General features: G+C 39.8%; 1 protein-coding gene and 1 pseudogene across 1 annotated transcript; both read left to right on the top strand.

Moving 5' to 3' along the window:
* Window positions 1–1,558: 1,558 nt before the first annotated feature.
* On the top strand, window positions 1,559–2,208 carry LOC116098506 (annotated as a pseudogene).
* A 3,325-nt stretch (window positions 2,209–5,533) lies between these two features.
* Prss37 (serine protease 37) lies at window positions 5,534–10,683 on the top strand. The gene is made up of 6 exons (XM_031380807.1): window positions 5,534–5,660; window positions 5,876–6,021; window positions 7,301–7,442; window positions 9,101–9,354; window positions 10,001–10,137; window positions 10,429–10,683. Exons 2-6 carry the CDS (start codon window positions 5,988–5,990, stop codon window positions 10,573–10,575), a joined length of 714 nt encoding a protein of 237 aa, XP_031236667.1. The 5' UTR covers window positions 5,534–5,660; window positions 5,876–5,987; the 3' UTR covers window positions 10,576–10,683.
* Window positions 10,684–14,663: the final 3,980 nt, after the last annotated feature.

Genomic DNA, 14,663 nt, shown 5'->3' with positions numbered 1-14,663 from the left:
CTTTTGAGCCCTTACTAGAATCACCTGTTTAATTAACCTGTAGCACTGTAGGCTTTCCCTAGCCTGCCAACCCAAATCCTTCCTTCAAACCAAGTCCCAAAAGTTTTCCACATTTTCAGATATAGTAAAAGCAAAACCCATTTGAAGTGGATTTGGCCTGATGCTGCTTGTATTTTAATGTTAATTTTGGTGCCCAAAACTGCTAACACAAGTGTCTGCACAGAAGACACTGAAGGACCCTGGCCCCAGTTGGTTCCAATTGTTAAGTAAAGATGCAGTCAGCCAATGGTTGGGCAGAGCAGACAGAGGCAGGACTTTTAGGATTCCTGGAACCATGCTGTGAAAGAGAGGAGGGTGAGATGGCTGAAATGTAGTATAAATGGAAAGCAGCCCTGGGAGGGGGAGGGGATGACCAAAAGGTAACAGGCAACAAAGATAAAAAGTATATCTGGAGGGTGTTAATTCAGGTATAATGGAGGGGAGTGTTTGCTAGCTGCGGAAAGGTTTAAAAGTGCCCAGCCATTGAGCCAATCAAAGCATATCAAAATTAACTGCTGTGTGTGTGTGTGTGTGTGTGTGTGTGTGTGTGTGTGTGTGTGTCTTTCATCCAGAGAGCTCCAGGGCAGTGTCAAGACTTGGTTTTGAACAACCCGCCAGGTCAATCAGAGCAGATTAACTAATTTACCACTACACCCATTCCACTTTCTATAAATTAGCTTTCCACAAGTATGTCAACTACATGATGCAATCAGTTTGCAAAGAGAAAAGGTTTATTTTGACTTAGTTTTAGGGATTTCAGTCCATGCTTTAGGCCTGCATAGAAGAAGGGGAAAGAGCATGTGGTGAGATCTATTTACTTCATGACCAGGACAACAAAAGACAGAGTGAGAAAAAGAGCAGGGCCCTAGAATCCACTTCAAGGACATGCCTTCAAAGACACAATGATCATACAATAGGCTCTACCTCTTAAGGTTTTCATCACCTCCTAAGGTAGTTGGAGTGAGAATGGGCCTAATAGGTTCATATGTTTGAATACTTGATTCCCACTTAGTGGAACTGCTTGAGAAGGATTAGAAGATAAGGGTTTCTTGGAAGGGTGATATCACTGGAGGTGGGCTTTGAAGTTTCAAAAGATCCAAGACCTTCCCAGTGTGCTCTCTCTGCTTCCTGTTTTAGATCTGGGTGTGTGCTGTTCTAATGCTATGCCTGCCTGCTTGATGTTATGACCTCTGCCATGATGGTAATGGACACCTATTCCTCTGGAACTGTAATCTCCAAATAATCTTTTCCTTTTATAAACTTCATGGGTTGTGATGATTTATCACAACAATATAAAAGTAAGTAAACCCCTTCTCAAAGTGTCAAGATGGCAGTCACACCTCTAACATATGAAACTTTCAGAGACATTAAGAATCTGAGCAGCAGTGACAGAGTGGAAAGAGTGAGGAGGCTGTGTCTGCCTCCCGCTTTCACAGCCATTGCAGTACATTGAGCTCCATAGAGACAGCACTGGGGCAAGCAAGAGTAGAGCAGCGGACACTGGGTGACTCTGTGTCTCATGGAGGAAAATCAACTAAACACGGGCAAAGGAGATCCTAAGAAGCCAAGAGGCAAAATATCGTCATATGCATTCTTTGTGCAAACCTGCCGAGGAGCACAAGAAGAAGCACTTGGATGCTTCTGTCAACTTCTCAGAGATCTCCGAGAAGGTCTCAGAGAGGTGGAAGACCATGTCTGCTAAAGAAAAGGGGAAATTTGAAGATATAGTAAAGGCTGACAAGGCTCGTTATGAAAGAAAAATGAAAGTCTACATTCCCCCCAAAGGGGAGACCAAAAAGAAGTTCAAGGCCCCCCGATGCACCCAAGAGGCCCCCATTTGGCCTTCTTCTTGTTCTGTTCTGAGTACTGCCCCAAAATTAAAGGCAAGCATCCTGGCTTATCCATTGGTGATGTTGCAAAGAAACTAGGAGAGATGCGGAAGAACACTGCAGCGGATGACAAGCAGCCCTACAAGAAGAAGGCTGCCAAGCTGAAGGAGAAGTACGAGAAGGATATTGCTGCTTACAGAGGTAAGGAAAGGCTGATAGAGTGAAAAGGGGAGGAGAGGGTGGTCAGGCTGAAAAGAGCAAGAAGAAGAAGGAAGAGGAAGAGGAGGAGGATGAAGAGGAGGAGGAAGAGGAGGAAGAGTAAGACGAAGATGAAGAATAAGACATGATGAATAAGTTGGTTCTAGCACAGTTTTTTTTTTCTTATCTATAAAGCATTTAACTCCCCTGCACATAACTCCCTCCTTTTAAAGAAAAAATTGAAATGTAAGGCTGTGCAAGACTTGTTTTTAAACTGTACAGTGTCTTTTTTTGTATAGTTAGCACACTACCGAATGTGTCTTTAGATAGCCCTGTCCTGGTGGTATTGTCAATAGCCACTAACCTTGCCTGGTACAGTCTGGGGGTTGTAAATTGGCATGGAAATTTAAAGCAGGTTTTGTTGGTGCACAGCACAAGTTAGTTATATATACAGTAGCTTGGTTTTGTTTGTTTTTTCTCTTTTGGTTTTATTTTGGGGTGGGTTTTTTTTTTCATCTTCAGTTGTGTCTGATGCAGCTTATTTGAAGATCATTGTTCTGTTTCCTGAATACCACTCTGTAATTGAAAAAAAAAAATGAAGCTGTTTTGTTGAAATTCTGAATGCTTCTAAGTCAATACAATTTTTTTATTTAAAAAAAAAATCTGAGCAGCAGCAATGATCTACTACCAGGATCATTTGATTTAATCTTTCTTTTCATTGACAAAACAAATCTAAAATCCAAAATGTATTGATTCTGTAATCAATTTTTTCCATTATAAACTATGAATTAAACCATAGTATATTAAATATTAGTATTTTACATATCTCTAATGAAAAAGGTAGTAAATGGGATAAAGTTAGAATTGTTTACCCAGAGAAACAGTAGTAATCATAAATATATAAACAGGTTTCTTAAGGAATATTCTGAGGTCTAAGATGAGTAAGTAAACTAGACTAAATGGAAGGCAAGTAGAATCATAATGTGTGTCATATATGCATAGGATCTTTGAAGTAAAGTCTATATAAAGCTACAGGACCATGAAAGCAACAGCTTTCCTCCTGATCTGGGGATCAGACATGATTAATGCAAAAGGTTGGAGGTATGATAAGAACAGAGAAGAACTATATACTTGACCATACAGAATACTATTCTGTTCCCTCTGCTATGTCCTCCACTTACCATACCAAAACCTATTAGCTTGAACGAGGGATCCATGTGCCTCAACTAAGGGAAGGTCATGGAACAATGATCTCAATGCGTAGGAAAAGAAAATGAACCAGAAAAGAAGTCTATAGCAGTGACTTGTGTAATGGTGAGAAGAATTGGAGACAAAGCACTTCTGAAACTCTTGATAGACTAAGTTAAAATATAGGGGTATAAATCAAAATGCTGAAGAGACAACTATATCCAGCATTAGAGAGGCACAGTCGCTTACTTATTCCATCTATCTAGAGACATTGCTCTCCAATGCTTATACCCAGAGCTGTTTTTCAATCCCAGTGATTGCCATAGTATGCTGACAGTGGTACACATCCCTGAAGAGGCAAATGGGCTGAAGGCTCCAGCTGCTGATAATCTTCTATAGCTTGTAGGAAAAAAGCTGGTCCAACGTGAAACACAGAAAGATTAGAAATATAGTCACACATTCTAAAAGTTAGTCATGTGATAAACTTCCTGAAAGCTAATCAGGTAGGTAGGTATATACATACATACATACATACATACATACATACATACATACATACAATACAGGATACAGATTGACACTTGTTAAATTAGAACATAAGAAGATATGCAGAAAAAAGATCCATTCTCAAGTATACGCTAGCCCAGAAGACAGAAAGACATAAGCAGGTCTAATCAATGAGAAATTAACAGTCCAATCAGTACAAGAGAGCTTGTAACTAAAAAGCATGATTTACTGTAGAGCAACAATTGATGAGATCTATAAGACCAGAGAAAAATTAGAGGAAAGATTTTTAGCATACCGACAGGACACAGATGGTTTCCTAGAGACTTCTCAGGGAGAAATGAGGCTTCATCTAGTTCAATTGGGTAAGAAAATACAATATATTTGGCATATTATGGGCAAGAATGGCCATAATATAAACTTTCGTTAGGCAGTAAATGGGAAAAATACAATCAGCGGAGAACTGAACTCTGGGTCTGGTTGGGGTGTTGGCATTTGGGAATCAGACACAAAAAACAGCCATGTGAGGCCACCCTGGGTTATACAGAAAGACCCTGACTCATAAATAGTGAGAGGGTTGCCTTCTGGCCTATCTTCTTTCCTTTGTATCAACTGCCAATCCCAAGAAACATTTTCCGCCAGGAACTTCCCATGACCACACCAGGCTGGAATGCAGAGCAGCGCCTTGCTCAGCTACCTTCCTAGACACTGCTTCTTGCAGTAGATGGGAACAGAGAACTTCACAGCCAAACAATGTGCACAGACTGAAGTACTCAGTCCTAAATGGGATGTTTTCATCAAATCCCTCTCCCCAAACCTCAGGAAGCCTACAAAAAGTAGGTGAAAATACTGAAAGAGTCGTAAGGGATGGATGACCCCCAAGGAAACAGCATCTTCTAAATACAACAGGGCTGATGTAATATGAACTCAAAGAGACTACAGCAGCACACACAAGGTCTGCCAAGGTCCCAGAGATGGGTTCCCACTTCTAACCAAGGAACTATACACAACTGATAACCACTGACAAAAAAAATAAAAAATAAAAAGTTTCTCCAAAGAAGCCTTACTGGGTATATTAATCATACTTCACAGTAGGCCCCATGCTCAGGAGTAACTGGCCAACAGAAAACAAACTCAATGATGTTTTTGTAGACCTTTTGCCTCTTTTTTTTGTTTGTTTGGGCATTTCTTTGGTCTTATTAGTCTTTTGCTTTTGAAGTTGGATGGGTAAGGGGTAGATAGGATCTGGGAGGAATTAGGGGAGGAGAAAAACATGATCAAGATATATTGTATGAAAATATTTTTCAATTAAACAAAAAGAAAATAGAAGAGAGGAGAAAAAGGAACAGGGTAGGAACTCAGGCACTCATAGAGGGAGGAAAATACTTAGCTCTGTGTCTGGAATCCATTACATGTTCAAGGAATGCAAGCTGTTGGGGTTGATGCTCTTTTTTTTTTTTTTTTAAAGAGTATGTGTTCCCTAATCTCAAATATTGACTTTGGTCATGTAGTTAGCTGGAAAAATCATTTCATTACTTCATGATGTAAAAGTCACTTAAAGGAGTCTGTTTTCTGAATTGTCATCAATACACTAAGTCTTAGATTTAATGTCATCTAGAATGCACACCATTTTCCAACTGTCAAAGATAATTAACTGTTCCATGTGAGCTTTCATTTCACATCCTCAGCTCAGTGATGCTGATCAGGACCAAAAAAGGCCCAGCTGGTGATGATAGCTGAGTGATGACACAGTGACAGATGTAACAAAGATGGGAGGGGCTAAGGGGTGCATTGAGTGACCATTAGGAGGTTCAAAGCAAACCATTAAGGGCATGCTCTCCCTGAGGCAAGGGAGAGAATCCTGTTCCTCACAGCTCTGTCCTCAAAAGTTCTGCAAGAAATGTAAGTCTTGAGCCTGGAGCTCCTCTTTCCAAACAATTGAACTAGCTATTATGGTTCATGGAGATTTTAGGAGAGTAGCATACAGGATGACTTGGACTGAGAAGTTCATCAGATCAAGTTTCTTTCCCTTTGCTTGAAAAGTCCCCATAGAAGCATAGTCTCCTGTCTCTCAGTCTTCCTATCTGTGGTCTTCTCCACCTGTTGCTTTTGCCTAGAGCCCTTACCTGGCCACACCTGCTGGCTCTGGTAGACATCCCTCAGGAGGCAGAAGATTCCGGCCTCTGCTGATCTTCTTTCTACACCTCACAAGGCAAGAGTTGGACCATCATGAAACTTATTATCTATTTTATCATCTTAGCTGGTATGTATTTAAGACATTGTACTCTGCTCATTAAAGTGTGGGTTAATGTAGAACATAGGGAGGTTAAATGAGTGGGTTGATGTGTTGGAGATCTATGTATATCTACTGGGATGAGTAGAATCTGGGTCTCCTCACTTAGACCCTATCCAACGGCTGAACACAAACAGTATAAGTATTAAGCTATTGGATAGATTTTGCCACATAACTGACCTGGAGAAACCTCAACAATGAGAGTTCCCCATGATTATTGTGAAATATAAGCCTAGTTGTCTTCTGGAAATGTCCTAATGTGATCACAAGAACAGAAGGCCTAGTTTGACTTCTGATTTCTCCTCTGTACCATAACTTGGAATGCAGAAAATGGTAAAGGTAGGAAGAAGAGACTTAATTCAATGGTTTCTACTTCTGCAGTCTCTCCTTCCATGAAGTTTGGATTAAAAATTTTTCCACCATCCCATGTCACATCCTAGCTGTGTTGAGACTGGGCAAGCTAACTAACTCAGTACTTAATATAGAGCTCAAAATCTTTTGCCTTTCTTAATAATCTATCTTCTCTGCTTTGAAGTTTTTAAGTATGGTTACACAGAGAGGAGGGATAGGCCCAGATGTGAACAGATGGGCAGAAGTGCCAGTAGGAGTGTAGAAGAGAGCCCTAGACTCATAGGCCCAGATGTGGACAGGTCAGCAGAAGCACCAGTAAGAGCATAGAGTGTAGACTCAGCCTACCTCTCTCTTATACTCCACTGCTTTTTTTTTTTTTACTTTTTGAAATGTTTAAATCAAGTGTCACTAATACTATTTTTGATGTGTTCTACTTGCTTGTGTGTTTTTTATTTCAATGTCTAAAATTACATATTAGATATTTATGCTTCTACTGTTTAAGTACTATTATGTATCACTAAAAATGAATACACTTATTAATCATCTTTGCCTACATCTGGTTGTCTTTAAAATGGATTCCTATTGTTGGAATTCTCAAACCACAATTTTGAACTGGTTACAGCTCTTGATGCCCATTTCTAAATTGCTTTCCAAGAAGATAAAATCAATCTATAAGCAGTGACTATATGATTTATATTATGCCTTTTCTTACAATGAATATTACCAATATTGCCATTATGTTTCCTTAAAATGTGTCACTTTAATTTACATCTTTATTAGAAACAAAATACTTCCCCAGACAATTGATTACTCCCTTAAAATCATGCATACTCCTTTTCTGTTGGGAAGATGCGAATGTCTCATTTACTCTGATATTTATGTGATATTGTTTTCTTAGGAACGGCTTTATTCACTCACTCATCTGTGCAGAAAGAGGACCATGCTCCTTACTTAGCATACCTCAAGTCTAACTTCAACCCCTGTGTGGGTGTCCTCATCAAGGCCAGCTGGGTGCTGGCCCCATCTCACTGCTATTTACCGTGAGTATTGAGCATTCCCTCCCCAGATGGGTTCTCCTCATCCTAGATCACCGATTATCAACCGGGGACAACTTTCCCCCAGTATCCTGTTTAGAAAGGTCTGAAGGTATTTTGGATTTTCACAATCAGGAATAGTGCTACTAGCATCTAGTGGGAAGCACCCTAGAAAGATGCTGTAAATTTCTGTAGAATATAAGATGTCTCCACCTAAAACTCTGTGCTGCTGTTGAAAGATGGTTTTGTACTATACCTCCCCTGCTGCTCCATCAGCTTTTCAAGGTACCCCCCCCGAAATGTGATTACATCTAATCAAGTAGGGGTTCCGCAGGTGACTCAAATTCATAAGCTGCATAAATTAAAAAGAGATGTTCTTTAAAGGAACTAATACTAAAGAGATAGTTCCATGTCCCACAAGAGAAATATTGAGCAAATACAGTGACTGTCTTTATCCTAAGAGAAAAGAATGGTTTTGATAAAATAGAAGCAATGAAGGTGCTATGTGATAGGAACTGTGACTTTTGTCAAAAGACGTTTTAAAAAATCTGTGGCAGTACCTCCTAGAAAAGATCTGGGAAGGTAATACTCCCACATCACCTTTCTCCCTCCAAATACTTTCTTGAACTTCCTATTGATTAGAAGCCAGTGAAGAAAGCTCATTGATTTAAACCATGTCACTTTCCAAAGCTTCCCACGGGGGGCAGAGGGAGTTGTTGGTGAGCTTGTTAGCCAACACTCTGGTCATTTTATTTTCATGTATCCACTAGAATGGAAATGACCCACTTAGATAAATGAGGCCCACAGAGGGTTGAATACTAACTTTTACTTTTACATTCATTATTTTCCAATGTAATATATTCAAAAACAGTAGATAACAACTCCATTGCTTACTCTGACCACAAGTAAATCACTACTGTGTGTGTCCAGCACTTCATTTGTAAAATAAGAATTAACATAAGATCCACTGGACAAACATTAACTAAAAGATAACCCAGATACAGTTCTTGTCACAGTATCTTGCACCATGTATCATCTAATCTCCAAAATGGTGGTGAGTGGTGGTAGTGATGATGATGATGATGATGAGTGATGATGGTGAGTGGTGATGATGAATAATGATAGTGGTGAGTGATGATGGTGAGTGATGATGATGAGTGATGATGGTGAGTGATGATGATGGTAGTGAGTGATGATGGTGGTGATGATGGTGAGTGGTGATAAGGGTCATGAGTGATAATGATGTTGAGTGATGATGATATGTGATGATGGTGAGTGTGAGTGATGATGGTGATAGTGATGATGATAGTGAATGATGGTGGTAGTGACTGATCATGATGACAATGATGAGAGTGAGTGATGATGCTCATGGTGAATGATGATGAAAGTGATGGTGGTGGTAACTGATCATGATGAGTGATGATGATGATGGTGGTAAATGATGATGGTGGTGAGTGATAGTGATAATGATGGTGATGATTGTGAGTAATGATGATGATAGTGATTATAAGTAATGATAATAATGAATAAATACTATAATAATGATACGATGAGGAGGAGGAAGAGGGGGAGAGGAAGAGGTGGTGGTGGTCATGGTGGTGGTACTGGGTGGGGATGTAGTAGTGATAGTAACAGTTGTTTCTTCCCATCCCTCCTTCCTCCAGAAATCTGAGGGTGATGTTGGGAAATTTCAAGAGCAGAGTCAGAGATGGGACAGAGCAGACAATTTATCCCATCCAGATCATCCGCTACTGGAACTACAGCCACACAGCCCCACAGGATGACCTCATGCTTATTAAACTAGCTAAGCCTGCCACCTTCAACCAAAAAGTCCAGGTTCTTCCCATAGCCACCACCAACGTGCGGCCAGGCACTGTCTGTACACTTTCAGGTTTGGACTGGAGTCAAGAAAACAATGGTAAGTACAGTTTCCACTGCAAGGAAATCCATCAGCTTCACCCTTAATGAGGAACATCCATGTCCTCAGAGCTGTAAGGTGAGGTGGAGTAGAAAATGGCTCAAGGTTAAAGGGCAAAGCTACAGTAGTAATCTAAGAAAAGAGAGAGCTGTCTAGAATTCCAATGCTCCTCTACTGTCAGGGGATCAAGTGAACTTTCACTGGCCTCTGCGGGACTTCAGCTGCTGGATCCCATGGGCCATCTGACTGCATGGAGGACATCCCTTATTGTCACAAACACCATTTACATTAAGCAAGCGGTGGTCCTACTCGCCGCACATGTTCATTTCACATGTAAGGGACATTTTGGGAGAACCTGAATCAGATCATTCATAGATGCAGAGTAGAAAGAAAATTGCATTACAAAGCTCATAAGACTATTTCACATTGGTAAAATGCTACTATGTTTATCTGGTACTTCATTTGGGAAATGAGGATAATCTACAGGGTTAACGCTCATTAACACAAAACTTTGGAGGGGGTTGTTTTCCGTTCTCACCTTTCTTATTTTTTTATGCATATACAAAATACTATCCACTGAAGTACAGGAGGTAAGGACTGGGGATAAGCCACAGTTGTGAGATCAGCCAGATGTTGTTCCCCTCAGGCAGGCACCCTGACTTACGGCAGAATCTGGAGGCTCCGGTGATGACCAACAAAGATTGCCAGAAAACTCAACAAGGAAGCAGCCACAGAAACTCCTTATGTGTCAAATTTGTGAAAGTATTCAGCCGAATTTTTGGGGTAATCTTTTTGTTTATGTTCAAATTTCATTTATTTGTGTGTGTGTAGTTGACTATTTAATCATAATACATTTTAATTTCTGAGTAATTTGAGACTTTGAAAAAGTTGTAATGACACCTGCATTTTTTCCATCATAATCTTCCTACAAAGGATTTTTACTTACTAAAGGGCATCATATATCCCTGGTTAATAAGATCTTGCTGATGTTCATTCCCATAGTTGCAAAAAAAAAGCCATGAAAACAAGCACTGATTTAATTTTTAAATTTTCTCTCTCCCTCATTTCTGGCAGGAGGTTGCTGTAGCTACTGTCATTTGTAAAAACAAGCTCCAGGGAATTGAAGTTGGACACTTCATGGGAGGGGACGTTGGCATCTACACCAATATTTATTCATATGTACCATGGATTGAGAAAAACACTAAGGAGAAGATGAAATGATGCCGTGCTTTTCCCTCCACATCTCATCTTCTCTGCCATTGACTAAAAGAGCTTACATGTTCCATAAATTCAAATAAACTCTCCAAACAAAAAGTTTGGAATGCAGCACCCTCGGAGCCAAAGTCTTTCTTGTGTCCATGTCCACACCACATTATGATGTGAAGAAATGGGCTTCTAGTACATTGGGCTGAGTTCTGCTCTTTACAATGCATAATGTTCACAGCAAACCTTTGAATTTATCATTTTATGTCCTTTGATCAAACAAGTTTTGAGACCAAAGCATCACTATTAATTAGTAGCTATCAACGCTTGGAAAGAAATAGAATGGAGTGGAATGTGAAATATCATATTTTACACCCTGTGATATATGGAACAATCCATGGTATTTCTGTGGGCTCAGAGGTGACTCATAAGAAAGTGAGAAAACTTGGGACAGTTCTTTACATTCAAAGAAAAGGGTACTGCCTGAGGGAAGGGCAGGCAGGCTTGAAATCTTGGCAGCTACCCACAGAAGGCAAATAGAGGGAGCTAGAAAGTTTTGCTTCCTAAGGGGGAAAAAGTCTCAATAATGGATAGTTCAAGAAAGGTCTATGAGCACCTATCCCAATGGGTGGGACTCATCAAAGAATATACATGGAGGGACTCATGGCTCCAGCTGCATATGTAGCAGAGGATGGCCTTATCTGGCATCAATGGGAGAGGAGGCCCTTGGTCCTATGAATGCTTGATGCCCCAGCATAGGGGAATGCCAGGGTGTTGAGGTGGGAGTGGGTGGATGGGTGGGGGGAAGCACCCTTCTAGAAGCAGGGGAAGAGGTTTGATAGGGGGTTTTTGGAGGAGACACAGGGAAGGGGGATAACATATGAAATGTAAATAAATTAAATAAAATAACCAATAAAATAAAATAAAGGAGTTGTCACTCCTTTCCTTTCTTTACCACGTCTTTAGGAGGCCATTTTTCTTCCCACTATTTGGCTTACAGTGGTGGTCCTTAGTGGGATATAGCAGGACATTTTCATTAGTGAAGGTGGGTGTTCCTGTCAAAGGAGGCTCCCTATTTCATCCAGACAGGAATTATATATTATCTAAATCAAAGAGTGATATAGATAGACTAGCCTATATCATAAAGAGATATATGATAGACCAACCCTGCCATTTACACTAGAGAACACTATCAAACAAAAGGCAGATTATGGTTGATTTCTCCATACTGCTAGGGACATGTTCCACAAGGTCCCAGAGAAGCAAATAGCTATAGAACAGAACCCCTCTCCCTGCCTTCCTGGCTACTATCCTGTCTCAGCATCACGACGGACACTAGCTCCTGTTTCCCTGCTACCTCATTCAAAGGACTTCAGGTGGCTAAGTTCTTAAGTACTAGAATAAATTATCCTGAGACCTGCTCATCTCACAGCTGCATTGATACCAGCATGCTACAGAGGAAGAGCCCACACATGGGAAAAGTGAGAAGTAAACAGTGAAACTTGAGGCCAGTGTCAGCAATTTAAGTGAAAAAAAATGTTGATTCAACATCAAGGTAAAAATGACATCTAGATGTAAGGAGGATGGCATCTCAGGGCAGCTGTTGGACAAGAGAATCAGAAGTCTGGGATGAAATAAAGGGAAGAAACTGCTTAGCCACACACCCTGACCATGACCTTCACTAAGGCAGGAAAGCAGAAGACTGGTTGAGAAACCAGTAAGGTATTGCTGTGCATCGAATGGTTTTGTACCCTCAAAATCATATGTTGGAACTTAATTTCCCAAAGTGATGGAATGTGGAGGTGAAGACTTAGCAGATGGTTAAGTTATAAGGCTGGGGATCCTCATAAAAGAAGATCCAGAAAGCGTCTTTCTCCTCTCATACCATATGAGGTTACAGCAAGAAAATCTCAAATTTCTAGCCAGAAAATACTTAATAAGCCAGACAGCCAAGTTTGAAATGTACTATGGTGTTATACCTATGATAGGAACCTGGCATAGAGTAGGAGCCAGTATTTATAAACTTACAGAATAAGAACTTAGGAAAATGGGAGGCGGAAGCAGAGGCAGGAGGATTTCTGAGTTCGAGGCCAGCCTGGTCTACAGAGTGAATTCGAGGACAGCCAGGACTATTCAGAGAAATCCTGTCTTGAAAAACCAAAAAAAAAAAAAAAAAGTTAAAAAAAAGAACTTAGGAAAAGATCAGATTACCTGTAAAGCACAGCTGGGGTCCAGTTTACTTGTACAAAGCTTGGAACTTAAGTTTAATATTTTCACTGTGACTCTACATGTCAAACGTTTGATTTAGTGTTGAATTTACTGCCAGATGTGAATTCTGCTTAGAGGTAGCACATCCCTGTGGTACAATGTTATGATCCCATAGAGGTGTTTTGTACAAAAGCAGACCATTAGATTGCCCACTTCATGACATATATTTTGAAATACTCATGAAATTATTCTGATTGTGTTATTTTTCATGGGATTTATAAAAATATAATCTTCAAATTAAGTGAGTTTTACTTCTTCCTTTATAATCTATGTGCCTTTTATATGATTTGCTGACACAATCCAGGCTAATGTTGAAGCTGGGAAAACTAGATATAATTACCTCATCCCTGACCTTAGGGAAAAATAATCCAGTATGTCACCATTGTGTGCATTTCAAAATGCACTGACTTGAAGTTCCATCCTGTCCCTAGTTCACAGAGTACTGTTTGTTTATCATAAGAGAAGACTGAATCTTGTCAAGTGCTCTGTTCTCATCTACCAAGAAGATCATGAGGAAGCCTTATTATGTTCTATTGATGAGACACAGTACCTTTATGGACTTTCAAGTGGAAACAGCCTTACATGAAAAAGTACTACCATGTGGTCCTTATCAATTGCTGAATTGAATTTTCTTGTAATCTGTTAACTATCTTTCCATCTATACTCATGTGCATTTTTGATCTGTTTTTTTCTCTTGCAGTGTTTTTTATTTTGTTATAAATGTAAAATTGACCTCATTGAATAAGTAAGAATGTTTTCCTTCCTGTCTCCCTTCTTAGATAGATATTAGAAAAGGTTGATATTAATCTTATCAATATTTGGCAAAGTCACAATGAAATCCAACATGTCTTATACCTTTCTTTGTGGAAACTTACCACTATTATAAATTTATTCTATTGAACAGATCTAGCCATACTTTCTATTTCTCTCTTGGGGGATCTTCGGAGTTTTGTTTTGTTTTACTAGGTTGCTGGGATGGGTATCTGTGTTAATTTTTCTTTATAATACTGAAACATCTGAAAGAAATACTTTAAATGATAAATGGGGGTTGGAGGTTGCAATTCATTCTCAGTGGTTTGCTGCTGTGGGCCTGAGGGGAAACTAAAACATCATGTTGGCAATGTGTGGTGGAGGGAAGTTACTCTGTAGAGAGTAAGGGAGAGACCTGGGTCAAGATATAATCACCAGAACATATCGTCAGTGACATACTTCCTCCAATTAAACCTCATCTCTGAAAGTTACCAGACCTCCCAATACAGCCATCAAATTCTGAACCCATCACTAGTAAAGGCAGAGCCCTCATGGCTCAGGTATTTTCTAATCATCTCTCCCCTCACATTGCACTGAGTAGCATGACTCTTATAGGAACAGAGACAGGAGGGGAAGGACTCCATATTCGGTCCGCACACTTCTTAGCAAGGTTAAGCAATCCAGGAATTCTTGGAATAAAGAACTTGAACATGGTTCATCTCTTGTTTATTTCTGTCTGGTTTGGACACTAAAATTCTTTTTTTTTTAATGATGCTAATTTCTACAACAGTCACTGCTGCTTTCTCCACACCTTTATCCACAACTTTAAACTCTCTCACAATGTCTTTTCCTCACCAAACTGCATGTTTTATTCCCTGCGCCTTTAGCTGCTCTCTCTCATAAGAGCACAATGATGCCCATATCCTGAAAGATACCCTGCTTGAAATACTCGCCATCAAATCAAATTCCCCCATCACATTTTTTATTATTCTTTATTTTTTATTACACATTTTCTTTATTTACATTTCAAATGTTATCCCCTTTCCTTGTTTCCCCTCCAAAAAAAAAAAAAAAAAAAAAAAAAAAAA

This window comes from Mastomys coucha, unplaced genomic scaffold, assembly GCF_008632895.1.
Source record: "Mastomys coucha isolate ucsf_1 unplaced genomic scaffold, UCSF_Mcou_1 pScaffold20, whole genome shotgun sequence".
NCBI lineage: Eukaryota > Metazoa > Chordata > Mammalia > Rodentia > Muridae > Mastomys > Mastomys coucha.
This window is presented reverse-complemented; position numbering and strand designations above follow the sequence as displayed.

What these genes read in the sequence shown, in the direction of transcription:
- Prss37 (XM_031380807.1), top strand. Translation starts at nt 5,988, where the DNA reads ATGAAACTTATTATCTATTTTATCATCTTAGCTG. An exon ending in CCATCTCACTGCTATTTACC is followed by an intron (nt 7,443 to 9,100) that starts GTGAGTATTGAG and finishes TCCTTCCTCCAG; the next exon opens with AAATCTGAGGGTGATGTTGG. An exon ending in TATTCAGCCGAATTTTTGGG is followed by an intron (nt 10,138 to 10,428) that starts GTAATCTTTTTG and finishes CATTTCTGGCAG; the next exon opens with GAGGTTGCTGTAGCTACTGT.